The sequence below is a fragment of the Accipiter gentilis genome, chromosome 13 (assembly GCF_929443795.1).
Source record: "Accipiter gentilis chromosome 13, bAccGen1.1, whole genome shotgun sequence".
Classification (NCBI taxonomy): domain Eukaryota; kingdom Metazoa; phylum Chordata; class Aves; order Accipitriformes; family Accipitridae; genus Astur; species Astur gentilis.
Window position 1 is genome coordinate 29,403,989 of NC_064892.1, and position 16,220 is coordinate 29,420,208.

The following is a 16,220-nucleotide window of genomic DNA, read 5'->3' on the forward strand; positions in this document are numbered from 1 at the left end:
TCGCCCCATGCGTCGTCACCCTCCGTGTCGCCCCACGCGTCTCCCCCTCTCACAAACCGTCCCAGCTGCCCCCGTGGCTGCGTTCACAGCTCTCTCAGGGACGAAGCCGAGCCATAACCGCGGGCAGACGCCAGCACAACGCGCGGCAGCCATGGCGGCGATGGGGAAGGGGCACCTCGCCGCACGCGAAGCAGCCAAACCCGGCCCCGCCAGGCAGGCTGCTGCCTCTGTACGTGGGGCGACGAGCAGCCGTGGGGCTGGGTGAGGATGACCCGGCGGTGTGTTTTTGAGAGATTCCCTTCTCACAGCTGGCTCCTTGTGCCTTCCACCAGCAGCCCCGGCGCAGCCACCACAGATAGCTGGGCTTAGCCAACCGAAATCGGCCGGGACAAGACACGATCAGCCTGTCCGGGGTGACGATCGGGAGGGCACGGGGCCATACTGTGAGAAGGACTCGAGTTGTCTGGAAAACCCCAGCCTCGGCCCAAGCAGCCATGCCGGCTGGCAGGCCGTGCCGCTGCCCACCCCTAGCCCCGGCCCGGCGCACCTGCGGCGGGCAGGGCCAGTGCGGTCCGGCCCGGTCCGTGGTGCCACCTCCCCTTCCCGCCCTCCCCGCCTCAGCCTCCAGCCCGGGCGGGCTATAAGAGGCGGTGGCGGCGGAGCGGGGCCGCCCATGCTGGTGGCGGGAGGCAGGGGCGGCGGCAGCGGTAGCAGCGGGTCACCTCAAGCCCGCCGCCGCCATGAAGTCGCCTCAGGCCCAGCGGGCGGCGGGTCGAGGTGGGAGAGGCGGGCTGAGGGGGAGCGGCGGGGCGAGGGGGGAGCGGCGGGGCTGAGGGGGGAGCGGCGGGACCCTTTCCTTGTGGGGAGGCGGGCGGCGGGTCTCCCCTCAGGGCGCGGGGTGCCGGGGGCGGGCGGCGGGCCCTCACGCTGCCGCCGCCCGGCAGCGCTGGGGGAGGACGAGGAGGAGGAGGAGGAGGAAGACGGCGGTGGCGGGGGCCTGGACGAGGCGCTGGGGGAGTTCGACGCGGTGCTGGCGGAGTTCTCCTGCCCCGCCGGCCGGCGCCGCTTCCACTACGGCGAGCACCTGGAGCGCATGAAGCGGCGGAGCAGCGCCAGCGTCAGCGACGGCAGCGGCCTCAGCGACTCGGAGAGTGAGTGTCCGGCCGGCGGCAGCGGTGGTGGTGGTGGGTCAACAGCGGGTGTTAAACCAGCGCGTCCCCCTCCTCGAGAGAGGCAGGGACCCGTCGGCGAGAAACCCGTCCGTTTTTTTAAAAAACCCACACGTTTTCATTTACTTTTGGGGGTTTAGAAGTCGGAAGGATGCAAAGTCCGGCCCCGCTGGCTTTATTCTCCCGGTAAGGCCGAAAAACTCGCCACAGGAGAAGGTCGAGCTGCCAGCAACACCCAGGAAACCTGGGGTCTTCCAAAAAAAAAAAAAAAAAGATGCCTCTGGGGTTAACAGGGACCGTCCCTTGTATCTCAGTAGCCGAAATGCAGGTTGAGAGAGAGTGAACTAAAGCGTGCTGTCCAGAACAGATGGAAACTCACCCAGGTTTCTGGTTCAGTGTTATCACTGATTCGGAGGTGATCATTTTAAGCTAACTTGCCCCCAAGTGTACTAGGTGTATGCAAATGGTGCGTGCAGAACATGGCACAAGAAGGGTGGAGAGCAGACGCTGACTCGTGCCCTGCTCTGAGCAAGAAAACATAGACTTGGAACTAAGTTTTTTCTAGTTAACTTGGAAAAAAGTTCTAGCCTTTTTTTTTTTTTTTTTTTTTTTTTTTTTTTTTTTTTTTTTTTTTTTTTGCTAGTCAGGGAGAGAAAACATTTTTCCTTTTCCAGACAGCGAGGCTGGAAACTGCTGTTCTCTTTATGAGCAGTAGACTCAAGGGCTACTTTGTAAGAAGCAAGTTCTGCTAAAAACAAACTATACCCAGTTTTGTAGTTCCTAACTGTACAGGGAGTTTTATGAAACTTATATGGTTTTCAGCTCTTTATAGTAAAATTGCTCCTTAAATCTCTGTTGTGCATCTTTATCAGTTCAGGGACTTTCTGTGCAGTTCTGTTGACTTAGTGTTAAAACATAATCTTCCTAATACATAAGTTGCAAGAGCATAGCTTCTCCATATTATCAGAGCCCTTCAGTCCATCATCATGGATAGGATTCATTTCATTTCATTGGCAGGTAATGTTTTACCTGCCCTGAACTTGGATACCTTGTCTAGCAGTGTCTTTGGGGTTTTTTTTCTGTAGTCAGTGGAGATAGGTGGATCAAGATGCTGTTCTGCTTTGTCATAATGTAGTGGGCGAATCACTCCTTGTAAGTATCTCTCTCCCTCTGAGGAAGATTTGGAAATGCGTGCCCAATCTAGGCTGGACACCAGCCTTTTGGGAGCTGAGGGTGTGTAAGGTGAGGTCTGCCTTGACTGAGTCAAGCTGATGAGGTCTGTAAGCTGTGTTATAAATCTAAGTCTATTATCAACTACAGCAGTACAGCCTTACTGTTACCATTTCTTGTGCAGTCTTCAGTATTGTAATATATTAACCTCTCACATACTCTTACCACAAATGAGTTGCTTAAAATGATAGAGTGAAATAATCTACCGTTGAGAAAATCATTACACTGCCCCCCCCCCCCCCCCCCAGTATCAAGAACTTCTTGCATGGATGAAGCTGTTTGTGGTTGCTTAGAATATCTGCTGTGGTTGAGAAAACTTAAATTTTGAATGCTGCTTAAAATTGCTCTGTTAGGATTGACAGGAAAGACCTTTGGAGGAAGATGATGGTGTTCTCTGGCAGGGCAGGAGGCCTGGTGAGGAAAAGCATGCTCATGTAAATGGGCAGACCAGATCTTCAGGAAGATCTGGAAAATAAAGATCTGTGTGATCTGCAGTGATTTAGGCTGAAGACATTAATGGCATAGCAGGATATACAGGGTTTGATGGCTCTCTTGAAAGTCCTCAGGGATCTTGTATGAGGAACTTATTAAGCTTCCAAATCCCATCCTGTGCTGGGGTTCCTCCCCTGGTCATGCATCATGTGAAAGGTGGCTCTGGAGAAATCAAAATCACTGTCTTCTGAACACTGTCATGTACTGGACCAGGAGGGTGCACTAAGAATGACCTGTTGGCATCCAACAGTGTCAAGTGTATGAGGATATGTTTAAGGGCAGGGAAACCGAAAAATAGCCAGCTCTCCTCATTTCTCAGAAAAGGCCCAGTAAAGCACTTCTTTCTAAAGGCATCATTCAGTGCAATCAACTTCTTATTTTGAAGTTATAGTAGGATTGGAGAGGAATTGCAGATTTATGAAGAGCTCCTTTTATAAAACAGGCTCCAGTGTCTGATGTAATCCAGCCACACTCCCTACATCTATTTTAAGAATGGATGCAGGGAGTTTCCTACTTACCCAGGCTCTGTCTGTTCGAACTCAAGGGTTTTTTTCCCCTAGGCTCACCTTTCCTTTGGTCTCTATCGTTTAGTGCAAGTGTAGTGCTGAATTCGTGACCTTGCTATTCCCATAGGTAATGCTTAGGTTAAACACCACTGCAGGATCAAGGAGAAGCTGGGGTGAAAGAGCAAGTTCTGACAAAACAAATCTGTAGCAACGCAAAAGAAATTCCAATAATATTATCTGCAGATAGTTTGAATGATCCTCGTGTTCACGATGACTCTTTACGTCTTTGCAAAATCTTGTTATCCGGTGCCAAGACTATTCCAACTATGCTTTGTCACGTATGTGCAGAACAGTTCAGACTATCATATTTTAGTGCTATCTCTTCTTGTTTGTTGGTTGATCTGATCCTCCTAACTGATGTGGTGTGGTTGAAGGTCAGGCGTATGTATCTTTTAGCCACTCCTGCAGTGATATCTTTTGACTCTAGGGTGGGACTGTAAGGGAAGGTAAAATCTTAAATCGTTGCAACTGTTTGTTTCAGGGCCCCTGAATCAGTCTTAAATTCAGCTTTATGAGAAGCCAGTAACCAGTGTCAGTGGTTGTACTCGAACAATACTGTTTTGTAGTACGGTAAGGAAAGCCTTTCCTTTCCTGGGGCTTCTGCCATGAGGATGAGCCCATTTAATTTAAAAGGAGTATTTACAGAAGATTTTTATAGATATAGTTAATCCTGCAAATATTGCTTTTAACCTTAAAATCTCCTCTTGAGGGACCTAGCTCCAAAAGCATTAATTGAAATTCTTATTTTATATATTTTAGCCTCTTAAGAAAAAATAAGAATTTGAAGACACTACTGTGGAAAATGGGCATGATAGTACTTGGCTCTCCCACATCTTGTCCTGTTATTTGACTAAATGATCTTTGGACAAGGTCTGTCTTGGCCATGGTTAAGTATTGTACATAACACAGTGGACTCTAGACCTTACACTACTAGCAAGGCTCACATGTGCAGATGTTCGTGATGTTCTTAGTACTTGGCCCACAAGTATTACATTAACCACAAGAGCCGAGTGGGTCAGTGCTGGAAATCATGATGCAACTGGTAAGTTACTCCAACAGACATTCTTGAGTTGCTGGACTGTGAGTGAGTACCAATTATGTTTCAACTCCGTACGTTCAACCAAAATGAAGTATAACAGCTTTGTACTTTAGCTGAAACTTTTTGAAGTTGAGAGATGCCTTATAACGCTTTGCTATTTACAGCATATGTTGGTTGTGATAAAATAGGATTTGAGTCAGAGTGCTGTGCTGGCAGAAGCCTAGTGTAGATGTAGCTATACTGACAAACTCTTACAGATATCACTTGCTTCTTGTGTGTTGGAATAAGCTTGCAAAGGAAAGTGCACGCTTGCCTCTGTAAATTGTATGTCCACTCAGTGCATTGTGCTACTATAGTATATGGCAATGTCAGGACAGTCTTCAAAGTTTAGGCTTAGGATAATGAGTAGAAAGTTGGACTTTATGAGAGGTTGTGAAGGGAAGCGCTTTAACATTTCTTGTGCCAAAGCTATAACCACACTAGAAAGCTAAACGATATGTTGTGCGCTCAGAATTGTTTCACGCTTCTAACTCCGGATGTGTTTCTTGAGACAGGTTCAGCTTCAGCCTCTCTGTTAAAAGCATTGCAAAATAAATGTATCGATTCAGTTCTTGCACTGGTACAGCCATCAGTGTATCTTCATACTTATTTTTAGGAGTGTGTAAGTGCTTTCTGACAAATATCTCCTGGCTTTTAAACACAACATAAGACCTTGAGTGCATCTAGAACTCTTAATTTTGTAATTTCAAAATCAAGCAGGTGCAGGGTTACTAAGGGGTTGCACAATGCCTGGTGTAGTGCAAGCATTTGTGGTTACGTGCCATGGGTGTCTCCGAGTGGTTGTGCTAATGCCTCCACTATATAGAGATGAAGCATAAGCCACTGTTAATACTGCAGCACTCATCCTGAAAAGCCTGCTTCCATTTGCAGTCTTTTGTAGAGAAGGTACAGAAAAATGCAACAGAAGTGATTGAAGAAATAAAATAGTTTCCAAATGACTAAATAGACTGGGACTGTCAGCCCAAAGGAGAGATGACTTGGGTGGGAACAAGCTAGTCTTCCAGAAAATCTGAAGTGACATTAGGAAAGTGACTGCTACCTCACCCAGTATGAGGAAATCAAATTAAATCAGCATGTTTCAAAGAAATAAGAGGAACTATTTCTTCTCATGGTGTATTGTTAAACTGTAAAATGTCTCGCCTTAAGGTATCATGGATGTTAAAAGTTTACATAATCAAAAAATAACTAGATAAAATCACAGTGGGAGGGATGGGGCCATCGGGGACTGCTGTAGGCCAAGATGCTACTGCTGTCTTAGCAAAGATACTGATCTGTGCATTGCTAGAACTTGGTAGAGTTTATCTTGAAACTATCAGTGTATGGCTGAACCACTCTTAAACTCCTCTGTAGGCATGTGCTATGAGTCACTGTGAGAGAGAGAATGTGGGGTAGGTGAGCCTTTGGTCTTACCAGCAAATGCCAGACTTGTGTGATGAAGGGGAGAACATTTTAAGGAGGTAGATTGTTTGTTTCCGAGAACTTCTAAAGGCCTGTCTCTAACAAGAAGGCAATATAATTTTTAGATTGAAAAAATGGAAGCAAGACTCTCATGGAGAAATAACCTTTTATTAAATTATCTGAGAAATAATGTTTTATGAAATTACTGGTATTCAAAAGGAAGAAACCCCAGAAGTTTCAGATGCATAGGCTTCTCTCCAGGTATTTTAATTTAATGACAAATGTGCTTTTTTGTAAGATTTCCTGTTCTTACCTCTCCAGCATACCTGTTTCTCTTACACTTTAGAAAGGAAGCATTAGTAAAGGGGAAGGTTGGAATTGGAAACACTGCCTCACAGATGGTAAGTGTGGTGGGGGAGTGGAATGGTAAGCTCTGTTTATTATGAGAAGGCACGCTTGTACATCTGAATTTCAGGCTTCCTAGATAACTTCTTTGTAACTATGTGATTTGAAATCTTTTAAATCATGAAGCCTAGATGTGTAGACAGTGAAAAGGTGTGATTTTTGTGTCTGTTGGAGCAGATGTTTGTTAGCTAGGCAAAAACCAGAAAAAATAAACAATGCAGCCAAATGTAACTGTGTTTATGATAAAAATAAACTATCCTTGAGGGCTGCAACATACATACTGTGAAACAAGCTCTTTGCATCATGAGTATTTCTCACTTTCTACTGTTGGCATTAGAAATTCCCAATTTTATCTTTTTTATTATTTTAGCGAGTAGGCTATGTTCTGACTAAGAATGAGTCGTGCAGTCTGTTCATTAAATGCTGAACTATTGTTTTATAAATAAATTCATGGCTTGTAGAAACTTAAGTAGAATTTTAAAGCTCCTCTCTGAAAACTTTAGGGATGTGATTTATTTTTTCCTCTAAAGCTTCCCCACTGAAAACTGCAGTAAAAATTATACCCACTCCATTGCTCTTTAAAATTGTATCCTTAACTATGGTACTAGAAAGAGCATAATATTGAAGAAGTCAGACAGCTGAACTTTTCCATTGTCTGTTTTAAAATGAAAAGTTCGAGGTTTTCCTCCTTCAGTTAATTACTGCCCAGAACCTTTCAATTGCTCATTTTGTGGGGACATTCTATATTTACATGGTATTGCCGTGTTTTTTGTTTGTGGTTTAACCATATACTGGAACAGCAAAGGTCAATACTAACTACAGATTACTTTGCCAAAGTAAAATACACCCATATTTATTCCAACCCCCTAATTTTGCAGCTATTGGCTTAGTTTAACTCCTGTAAGTCAACTCAGTAGCTTAAGTCTCAGATTTTTAAGGTTTGGTTGCGTTTTTTAAGGAGACAGTGTTTCTTTAACACAGCCAAAGGGGCATAGTTTATATATGTGTGCAGGTGGTAGAATCAAAATACAAAGTGAAAATTAAGTAATGAATGATAGATAAACTTGCATCACAGTGGGAGAGAAAGGGCTGGATGAGGAAGGACAGCAGTGATGAGAGATCCGTGGCATCAGCCCCTGGTTTTTGGGTTGCAGGGCATGTTGTATTTGTGTGGCAGTGGAAATCGTCCAAGGGCCATTATTGGAGGTGAATGAGCAAATCTTGGCTGTGGCAGCTGGTGGAGAGCAAGGACCAAAGTGTCCTTTTCCCAGAGCTTTCTGCCCTACAGCCACAGTTTGCCAAAGCGGCTGTTTTTGTGTGATGGATATCACGAGTTTTTTTTTTAACAGTACATTGTTTTCAGCCCTTATAATGACCTTGACAGTGGAGTCAATGCATTTCTCCTTCCATCACCAGAATTTCTGCTGCTTGGTGGCACGTGTAAGCCACAGCCAGTAGCTATAAAGTGTGTTTTTCCTTTTGAGAAAGAAATGTTGATATTTTCCTGAAACTATTAATATTATAACCCATCAGAAGATACCACTGTTTTATGGAAACAGTTCACCTTTTGAAACTGGAAGAAAAACATTCATATACTTAAAGCAACAGTTTTGTCTTATTTTCTCTTTGCCCAGTTGTAAATATTTCACAGCATAAGGTTTGTGGAAGCCAGTATGAAATAATGTTTTATGGTTTCAGTGCATTGTGAGGTGAACAGTCAGTATTTTCAACTGCTTATGGAAGGAATATGGAGAGAAAACCACAAAAAAGAATCAAAGGTGACTGCTAGCTCGGATGTGTACATGGATATAAATAAAAAGAATTGTGTGAATAGTTTGTGGCCAATTTAAATGGCTTATTAAAACTTTTGTCATTTGAGTTGCCCTCACAAGAAGAACATTTTATTCCAGCTATACGTAAGAGCAACTGGAGCTTTAGGTTTGGTGTATGAGAAGGATTGGTTTGTAGTATAAATTCCCAGCATTGCTGCATTTGGTGTCTGGATACTAGTACCATAGACTCCTCGTTAAAAGTACAGTCAGTTTTGCAGCCATTTTAATCTGGATTATTTTTATTTAATGAGCTCTAAAAGCTTTAAAATATGAAATAATTTGGAAGTTCTTGTTTTGTTTTTTTCAAATACATTGCCTGGGAAGTGTTGTATCTTTGATGGTCCGTTCTGTCAGTGTTTCAGTGAGTTGTACTCTTGGCTACAGGACTGTTTGGTGTGAGGTGTTGCAAGTTATTTGGCTTTTTTGTGATGGTAGGGGTTTTGTCCTGAACAGCTAGAATTTTCTGTTCTAAGTTTCTTGGTCACTAGGGTTTGCATCTTGGCTGAAAAGAAATGTGGGTTTAGTAGAAAGTTGGTCCATAAGCTGATTTCAGGAGGAAAATTGTCATACCTTTAACTGTTACTTTCAGTCCATTAATGTACAGGGTTCATATTGTATCATACAAAACTGGTAACAGACATCATTGCAGAGCAGTGTCAGAATTCCGCCCCCTTAGATTGTTTTTTACATTTTTAGGAGCTACTTTTAAAATAGCTTATTTTTCCATTTTTCTATCTAAAATTATCTCAATTCTGCATTGTATTCATCAAACCTTTCTTATATCTGAAATTTCAAGAAGATTAGTTTTGATCTGCTCTGGTTTAGAGAGGAGAACAGGCACTTAAGAGTGAAGATAAAGAAATTACAATAAAAAGCTAGCGTGAAGAAGCATACCCCTCTTTCTGAACAATAAATACCCACTGGTGGCTGATTTGGGGAAGCAGTAGTCCCAAGTACCAGATGTCGGTCACATCACTGCTCGCATTTGCATGGTGCTGTGGGTAGCACGTGCATTTGAAACCGGATCCGAGCTGATTGCAGAGCGAACTGTGAAAGATGCAGTGCTCTGGTGGGCCAACATGCATACAGAAGAAGAAAATATTCCAGGCTGAAGCTTCTCACACGAGCCTCTTCACTGTTTATTGCCACAGAGGTAGGCTTGGAAGCTAGCACAGAAGAAACGAATAGACAATCAGCCTGTGACTGGGGAAACATCCGACAGACTTAGTAGATGCAATTGTCTGGTGTGGTTTGTCACTGTACCTGTATACTCCTGTGGAAGGTGGTTTTACGCTGGTAAGGACAGCGGGCTAGAGGAGATGGGGTGTGGACACGCACTCTTCTTCCCAAAGATGGGGGAACTTACGGTAGAGGAGTAGTCTGGTGGAGCACAGTCTCTAACATTTGATATCTGCACACATCGTGGCAGTGTAGACGTGCAGATCTTGGCAAGGCAAGCTGTGGTCCTGCCCCCTCTTGCTAATTCAGCAGTTCACACTTAATTTAACTAAGGCAGTCATCTCCTGGCATAGCAAATGAGACAGGCATCCAAGGAAGTGTGGCAATTCTGACTTGGATGGACTTAATTCTGCAGCTTAACCACCTCCTAGGCTGGGGCTCCAAGGACAAATGCTATGTGTGCTGCAGGGAGGCACAACTGCTGGCCTCAATGGCAAGAAGTGGTAGTCAGCATCCCATATAGTGAGACGTACATTTATTTCCTAGGAAATGTGCCAAATAAGTGGAGACCATTGGCATGTTCATATTACAATGGTTTCTTTTTTGTAGAACTACCGGTTTCAGGTCACTGGCTCAAAACTGCAGGAACTAGCAGTTTTAGTGTGTCTAACACAGTGACAATTCCTCCTTCCAGTGGAGCCACGACTAATACTTTGTGTGCACTGTACATCACGGAACTCTTTTCATAAAATGAGACAAGACAAAGATAATTTCTTGATACTTTCGAAACTTAAGGTCTTGTCTAAAATCCAAGAACATCAGAATGGAATTGGAACCTTTCCCATTGCTTTCTAGGGCATATAAAACTTTCTTTGAAAGATCATCTAAAATAAGGTTGCAGAACATCTTGTGTACAGATGTACTGCTTCACAAACTCCAGAGAGTTACAGAATAAATGAAAATTAAAAGATGCCGTACCATCTATCTAGAACACAAGACCTAAAGCAGCAGAGTAATGTATGGAGAAATGGGTGGGTTTGCTTCAGGGATGAAGACAATGCTGAATATATTCTCTGTTCTGGGGGACTTCCCTTGTCCTGGAGCCTTTTATTCAGCTTTTTGAAAAGCTTTTGAAAAATTCAGGTAACCAGAATTTCCCAGAATATTGTGAATTAGGCAGGTCATACCAGGCCTGATTTCGTGGATGTGGGATAATTGCCATTCCTGTTATATTTTCCAAATGATGCTGACTGCAGGGAAAGCTGACACTTTCCTTCCTGGGGGTGAGGGTTGGGCCTAGGACTGCTTGCTTTTTAACAGTAGGTATGGGAACAACAGCCTTTACACAACAGATGACTTATTTATCCCTCTGGTTTTGAAGTCTGTAAATTTGAGTTCTACAGACTTTGAAGCCTATATATGAAAGGCTCCATTTCTGGTTTTAATTCTATTGCAAAGTTGCAGAAGGTGTTAGTTTTACTTTATCATGTAACTTTTTTTACAGGTGCAGATTCACTCTACAGAAACAGTTTCAGCCTCAGTGATGAAAAGCTTAACTCTCCAACTGCATCTACTCCGAGCTTGCCATCCCCATCAGTAACTCCATGTAAAGGTATGCTTAATTTTAACTGTTGGCATTTCTTCCTAATTCTTTACTACATAGGCTTCTTTCTGTGGGCCAGGATTCTCATGCATGCATTGACTTTTTTTTTTTTTTTTTTTTTTAAATGACAGCAAAACTAAAGATTGCTGTTGAGCACACTACAGATTCAAGTATTATTGTCTTGATTATAAACAGCAATAACACACTGCATCTACACTTCTTTGCAGGTGACCTGGCAACTCTTTGGTTTTGAAACACCAAGCTAAAGAAAATTACAGTTTTTTGGTTGATGAGGAATCATGGTACTACTTATGGAATACTTCACTTAAGAATTAACTTGTGTTTCTTCTTACTGAAGTGACTAAGTAACTTAAGCGTCCCATCTATATACAGAAATACTTAGCCTGAATGCAGGGGTGCAGTAGGTGACTCCTCCAAAGCCGTATGGTGCCATTCAAGTTAACACAATTTCTCAGATCCATATAGACCTTGCATTGCTGATACAATCCATGTATTAGTAATTCCTTTCTACTATGTAGCTATGCTGTTTCAAAGTGGCTTTTGTCTTGCAGCTGATCTAACTCCCCAGGAACTTGTTTTATTCAGGTTAACTTAGATTAACTCTGGAGTAGACACATCAGTAAATGAACAGTCATACATATGTACTACGCAGTTAAAACTACTCTTCTCAGATGCATGCTCAAGAGCTTTTCATGCTTTCATGTCTTTTCCACAGTGACCAGTCACAAAAAACCAAGTTTCTTTCTTTCTAATTAGCATGATACTACGGAGAAGTAGTGAGTAATAGTTAATAAGAAGTAGCAAAAAAAGAGTTCAGTTAAACTGGTAGGAAATACTTGGCAAGGAATTACACTAAAGGTCAAGATAGTCTTCCTGATGAGGAGGCAGAAAGACAGAAATAGAGTTGGAATCAGATTGGAGTAGACCATAGAAATGAGATAAGAAAGCCATTTGCAGTAAAACTAGATTGAATGGAACCAGTGGTGTTCTCAGGAGTGGAAATTTAGGTGGATGTTTGGATCCAAATTTATAGTGTGTGGACCAAGATCAAAGGACCTGACTTCACAGCAAACCAGTGATACTGACATGATTTAAGACACTTAGATTTGTGTAGGACTGGGAGCTAACTGGGTGGGGTTTGATTATACATTATGAATTATACATTTGATTATACATTATGAATGCAGTATCTGAATATATGCAATAAGCAAGACTTCCACAGTAGCAAGGACATGGATTAGTTGACATACAGCTTTATTCTCCACTTCAACCTCTGCCTTTTAAGGGAACTGAACAAAGGATTGCTTTGCTTTGCTCCTGTCAAATGGAAAACTATAAAAACTAGAATTTTAATTCAGTCTCCCCTGTTTTCTAAGAATGCATTTGGACATTGCAGCAACCCTATTGAACTTCCCTGAAAATAATCTGCAGCATGTTTGATACCACTGAAAATGATTTGGGGGATTGTGTGATTCCGGTGTTTCTTTTGGCCAGAGAAGTATGTCATGTTAAGGCAGTATTCACTCTCATTTTGCAGCAAAGCTTGGAGACACAAAAGAACTGGAAGACTTCATCGCTGATCTTGACAGGACACTAGCAAGTAAGTAGGTTTTTATTAGTAGGCTGTATCTCGGTTGGTAATGTCAAAGAATGATGAAACCCAATGTATGGGGGGAGAGGGAAGGGAGGGGTAGCAATAGTTTTAAAAAATGTGGCTTCATTTTTGGTTTGCTAGACCTATGGATCATTATGTGGATAAGAAGGTAAAATAAACTGATTTCTGGTCTTTGCCTGAATGTTCAAGGCCTGCAGTTTAGCTTGTGTGACAAAGGCTGTACTCCAGTGAACCCCTGTCCTCCTCACCTCTGAGGCAGCTGCAATTCACCCCTCCTTGACAGTGTATAGATCAAGTAAACATCACTTTCTTAAATACTCAAAACTCAGCTAAAAAGTAGGGGGTTGTTTCTTCATTATAAACTTAAGTAACTAGAAGAGTAACTGCAGATGAGGGGAAACCTTTTATTCTGGACTTTGCTTTACGAAAGAATTAAGGAGCAGGTATCTGTATCTGTTGACTTAGATGAAATGTCAAAATCCTGTTTGTGCTTGTCTTTACCAGAAACAGAAATGAGATCACTTTTTCTGTCACTATCTAGAAATTGTATTTTCCAGTTACAATACTAGACTCTTCATTATGATTTTTAAAGAAAAATAACAAAACCAAAAAAATGCCCTCCTATTCCCAGCCATGTACTCTACCTATTTCTGCTTCTTCCTGTACTGTTACAGAGATGATACTGTTTTTTTTTTTGTATGGAACCAGGCTATAGAGCCCAAAGTGAAAAATTGTAGAACTGGACCTAAACAGCAGCATGAGCAACCCTCCCCCCCGCAAATAAACTATGAATTGAGAGTTTCTTGCATTCATTAGGTATTTTCCCTTCCCTGTAATTCTTGAAGCCTTGGCCATCTGCCTTGGACTTAAGACAGCTGCTCTTATGAGTTTCCTACTTCCCTGTTGTCTTACTTGTATAATAATCCTGGTTTCACTTCTTTCTTAAAACTTATTTCTAGTTTCCTGACTTCTGTCATGGATGTATGCTTGAGCTAACTCCATATTTACCACTGAAACCTAATTGACTGCTCTTCTGAAAAACTTTTGAGTTTTTGAAGGTTTCTGTAGAACAATGAAACCGCAAACCAGCAAATATTTACCTTGCTGTATCTTGCACAGCTCTGTTGCAGCTAACTCTTAAGGGGCTGCCTATAATATATAGGTTTTATTGTCTCCTTGCAAGGCATATCGAAAGTGAGGGCAGGGATTGCCACCTGCTATAGTAGGTTTTGGGTTTGGGGGGTTTAGGCAGTTTATTTTATTATTTTTTTTAATCCCAGCTAAGCGAATCTCTAGTGATGTCAGCAGAGTCTCATTTATACAGTGTCACTTGTCTTACGGTGATACACTATCTTTATCATACACGGGAATTCTGAGGAAGAAGTCCAACTTCCATCTGATATTTATCATCACATTTTTGAGGAGTTGTATTTATATGCTTGAGGTTACGCAGACTTTCGTACAGACGTCTTTTTCAAGCCTAACGCACTTGTTAGAACAGTAATAGCCTTCAGTTTTTACACACTAACCTTTTGGCTCTCGTGTTAATTAAAAAAAGGCATAATTTTGGCCTGTCAGGCAGTCTAGCAAGCTGGGTATAGATAGGGTGTCTAGTATGTCAACAACATGCAATCTTCTTTAATATGGAACTTAATGATCTTTCTTGTTTTGTATGTCCAGGTATGTGAAATGAATCTTTGGCATTGTGCTTGCCTGTGAATGTCTTCTGAAGGATAAGTGACATCAATCACTGAGAACTGCTGCCCTTGTCTGATAACTTTGCTACCCAAGATACTTGCCTTCTGAACATAACCTTTGTAAACTCCTACAAGTATTTAACTGGCAACATCAGTTTTGTTACTTTGCAGCAGATGGAATAAGATAACTTAACTGTTATAGCTGTATTTTGCTTTAAAATATAGCTTGAATTTTAATTTAAAGTTGCTTTTATGAAAATATATTTGTAATTTTATATAGTTGAGAACTTTTAATGCTTTTTTCCATTATAATATATTTTTGTATGCAAATAAACCCTGAACTGGAATCCAGATGTCTGAAAGCTTCATATGAACATGTGAACTCTGAAACATAAGTACAAGTTAAGCTCTTACTGAAAACATCAAGCTTTAAAATATCTGATAAGGGTGTATTTCCTGTTAGGCAAAATGTGTTAGTGCTGGCTTCGTGTGGAACTTCACATTTTTCTTTTCAACTTGCTTAAATAAGAGAATTTGTACTGTGTAAAATTAATACAATCGGGAAAATAATAAAACTCGTCAAAACGTTACTTCACATTTGCTTTAATACAAATGAAATAACACTGACTTAGTACAGATTTGAACAATAACACCTATTTCAAACCCCATGTAAAAGCTAGCTTTAAAATTACATACCATTCTACATGAAGTACTCATTGGGAGGTCAAACATTTAGGCCCATGGGTTTAAAGGTATGGAGATCTTGTAGCACCAAGAAAATACTTAAGTGTCTGGATGTTTCTGATACCAGACCCTTGGGTCCAAAACAGTCTACCACTCTAAAAAGACTTCCTGGCCATCAGTGTTATGCTGAGAGAGTGGAAGGTGAACCTGTATTTTTACAAGGAACCTGATTCTTTCCATATGCGTTAGGTACTGGAGATGTCATTATGTGAGCTCTCCTCCAGCTGCTGCAGGCATTACACTTGGCTCTGCTGTCTGAGCTGCTCATGTGATTGCTCTCTCATCTGTTCAGACCGAGCGAGCTGGGCTTGTTTGAACTCCGGGTCGTATTTTGACCAAAGCAGGCTAGTGAGCGGTTGCGTGAGTGGTTCAGATATTGTGCCCCCTTGGTCTGTTATCATCTTTGAGCGTGTCTGTGTCTGGAGAAGGATCGGTCTGCCTGTGCCATAGCTAGCAGCCAGTTGCATAGGGACCTTAAAGGATGGATTTGGACCTGCCTTCTGCAGCTAGGGGCAAGTCTACATGGGAATACCATGAGGATGATGCAAATGCATCTCCCTGCTTTAGATTTTCTAAAAATTAACCGGAACGTTTGGGTCTTATTAAACACCATATGATCTTTCCAGTTTTATTCATTGGTAAGAAAATGAAATTCTGAACTGTGTACGTTTTAATCAGTCTGAAACAACCTTGAGGTGGTTGCCTGGGTTTTTGCCTTCTTTCAGGCAGAAGGGCGGTGTAAAACGGGAGAGTATTTTTCTGAAGAGCAAAAAAACTCCCTTCAACGTTTCCTACTGCAGATTCAGTTGGTAAGTTGTCCCTTAGAATAGGAATGGAGTGAACGGACTTAGGAGGGTGAAGTTTCATGTTGCTGTAGGTTAACTATAAAATCTGTGAGGGTTGAAGTCTGAGACAGTGATGTGCTTCTGCATGCTCTGGGACCTTCTCAGAGGCACCTGTTTGGCAGGAAACCCATTCTGAGCAGCAAGGTAGGCTTGCTCTGGCAAAGCCCGAGCACTTTGGAAATTCACTGCCGCTACACTATGAACACACAGGAGCAAATCCTCTTGGCTGCCTCTCTGAAACTAAGAGGGGAGCCTGGCCCTTCTCCCTGGTCCCAGATGCAAAGGGTTGCGTTGCTGTGCAAAGCCGGTAAGGGGGATTCCCTTG

General features: G+C 42.3%; 1 protein-coding gene across 1 annotated transcript; it reads left to right on the forward strand.

Annotated features, from left to right (window-relative positions):
* Positions 1–536: 536 nt before the first annotated feature.
* On the forward strand, positions 537–14,896 carry RGCC (regulator of cell cycle). Its single transcript, XM_049816005.1, is given in 6 exon segments — positions 537–727; positions 729–777; positions 945–1,151; positions 10,875–10,982; positions 12,532–12,594; positions 14,290–14,896. Coding segments are annotated over 6 exon segments (489 nt in total). The 5' UTR covers positions 537–673; the 3' UTR covers positions 14,298–14,896.
* The last annotated feature ends 1,324 nt before the right edge of the window (positions 14,897–16,220 follow it).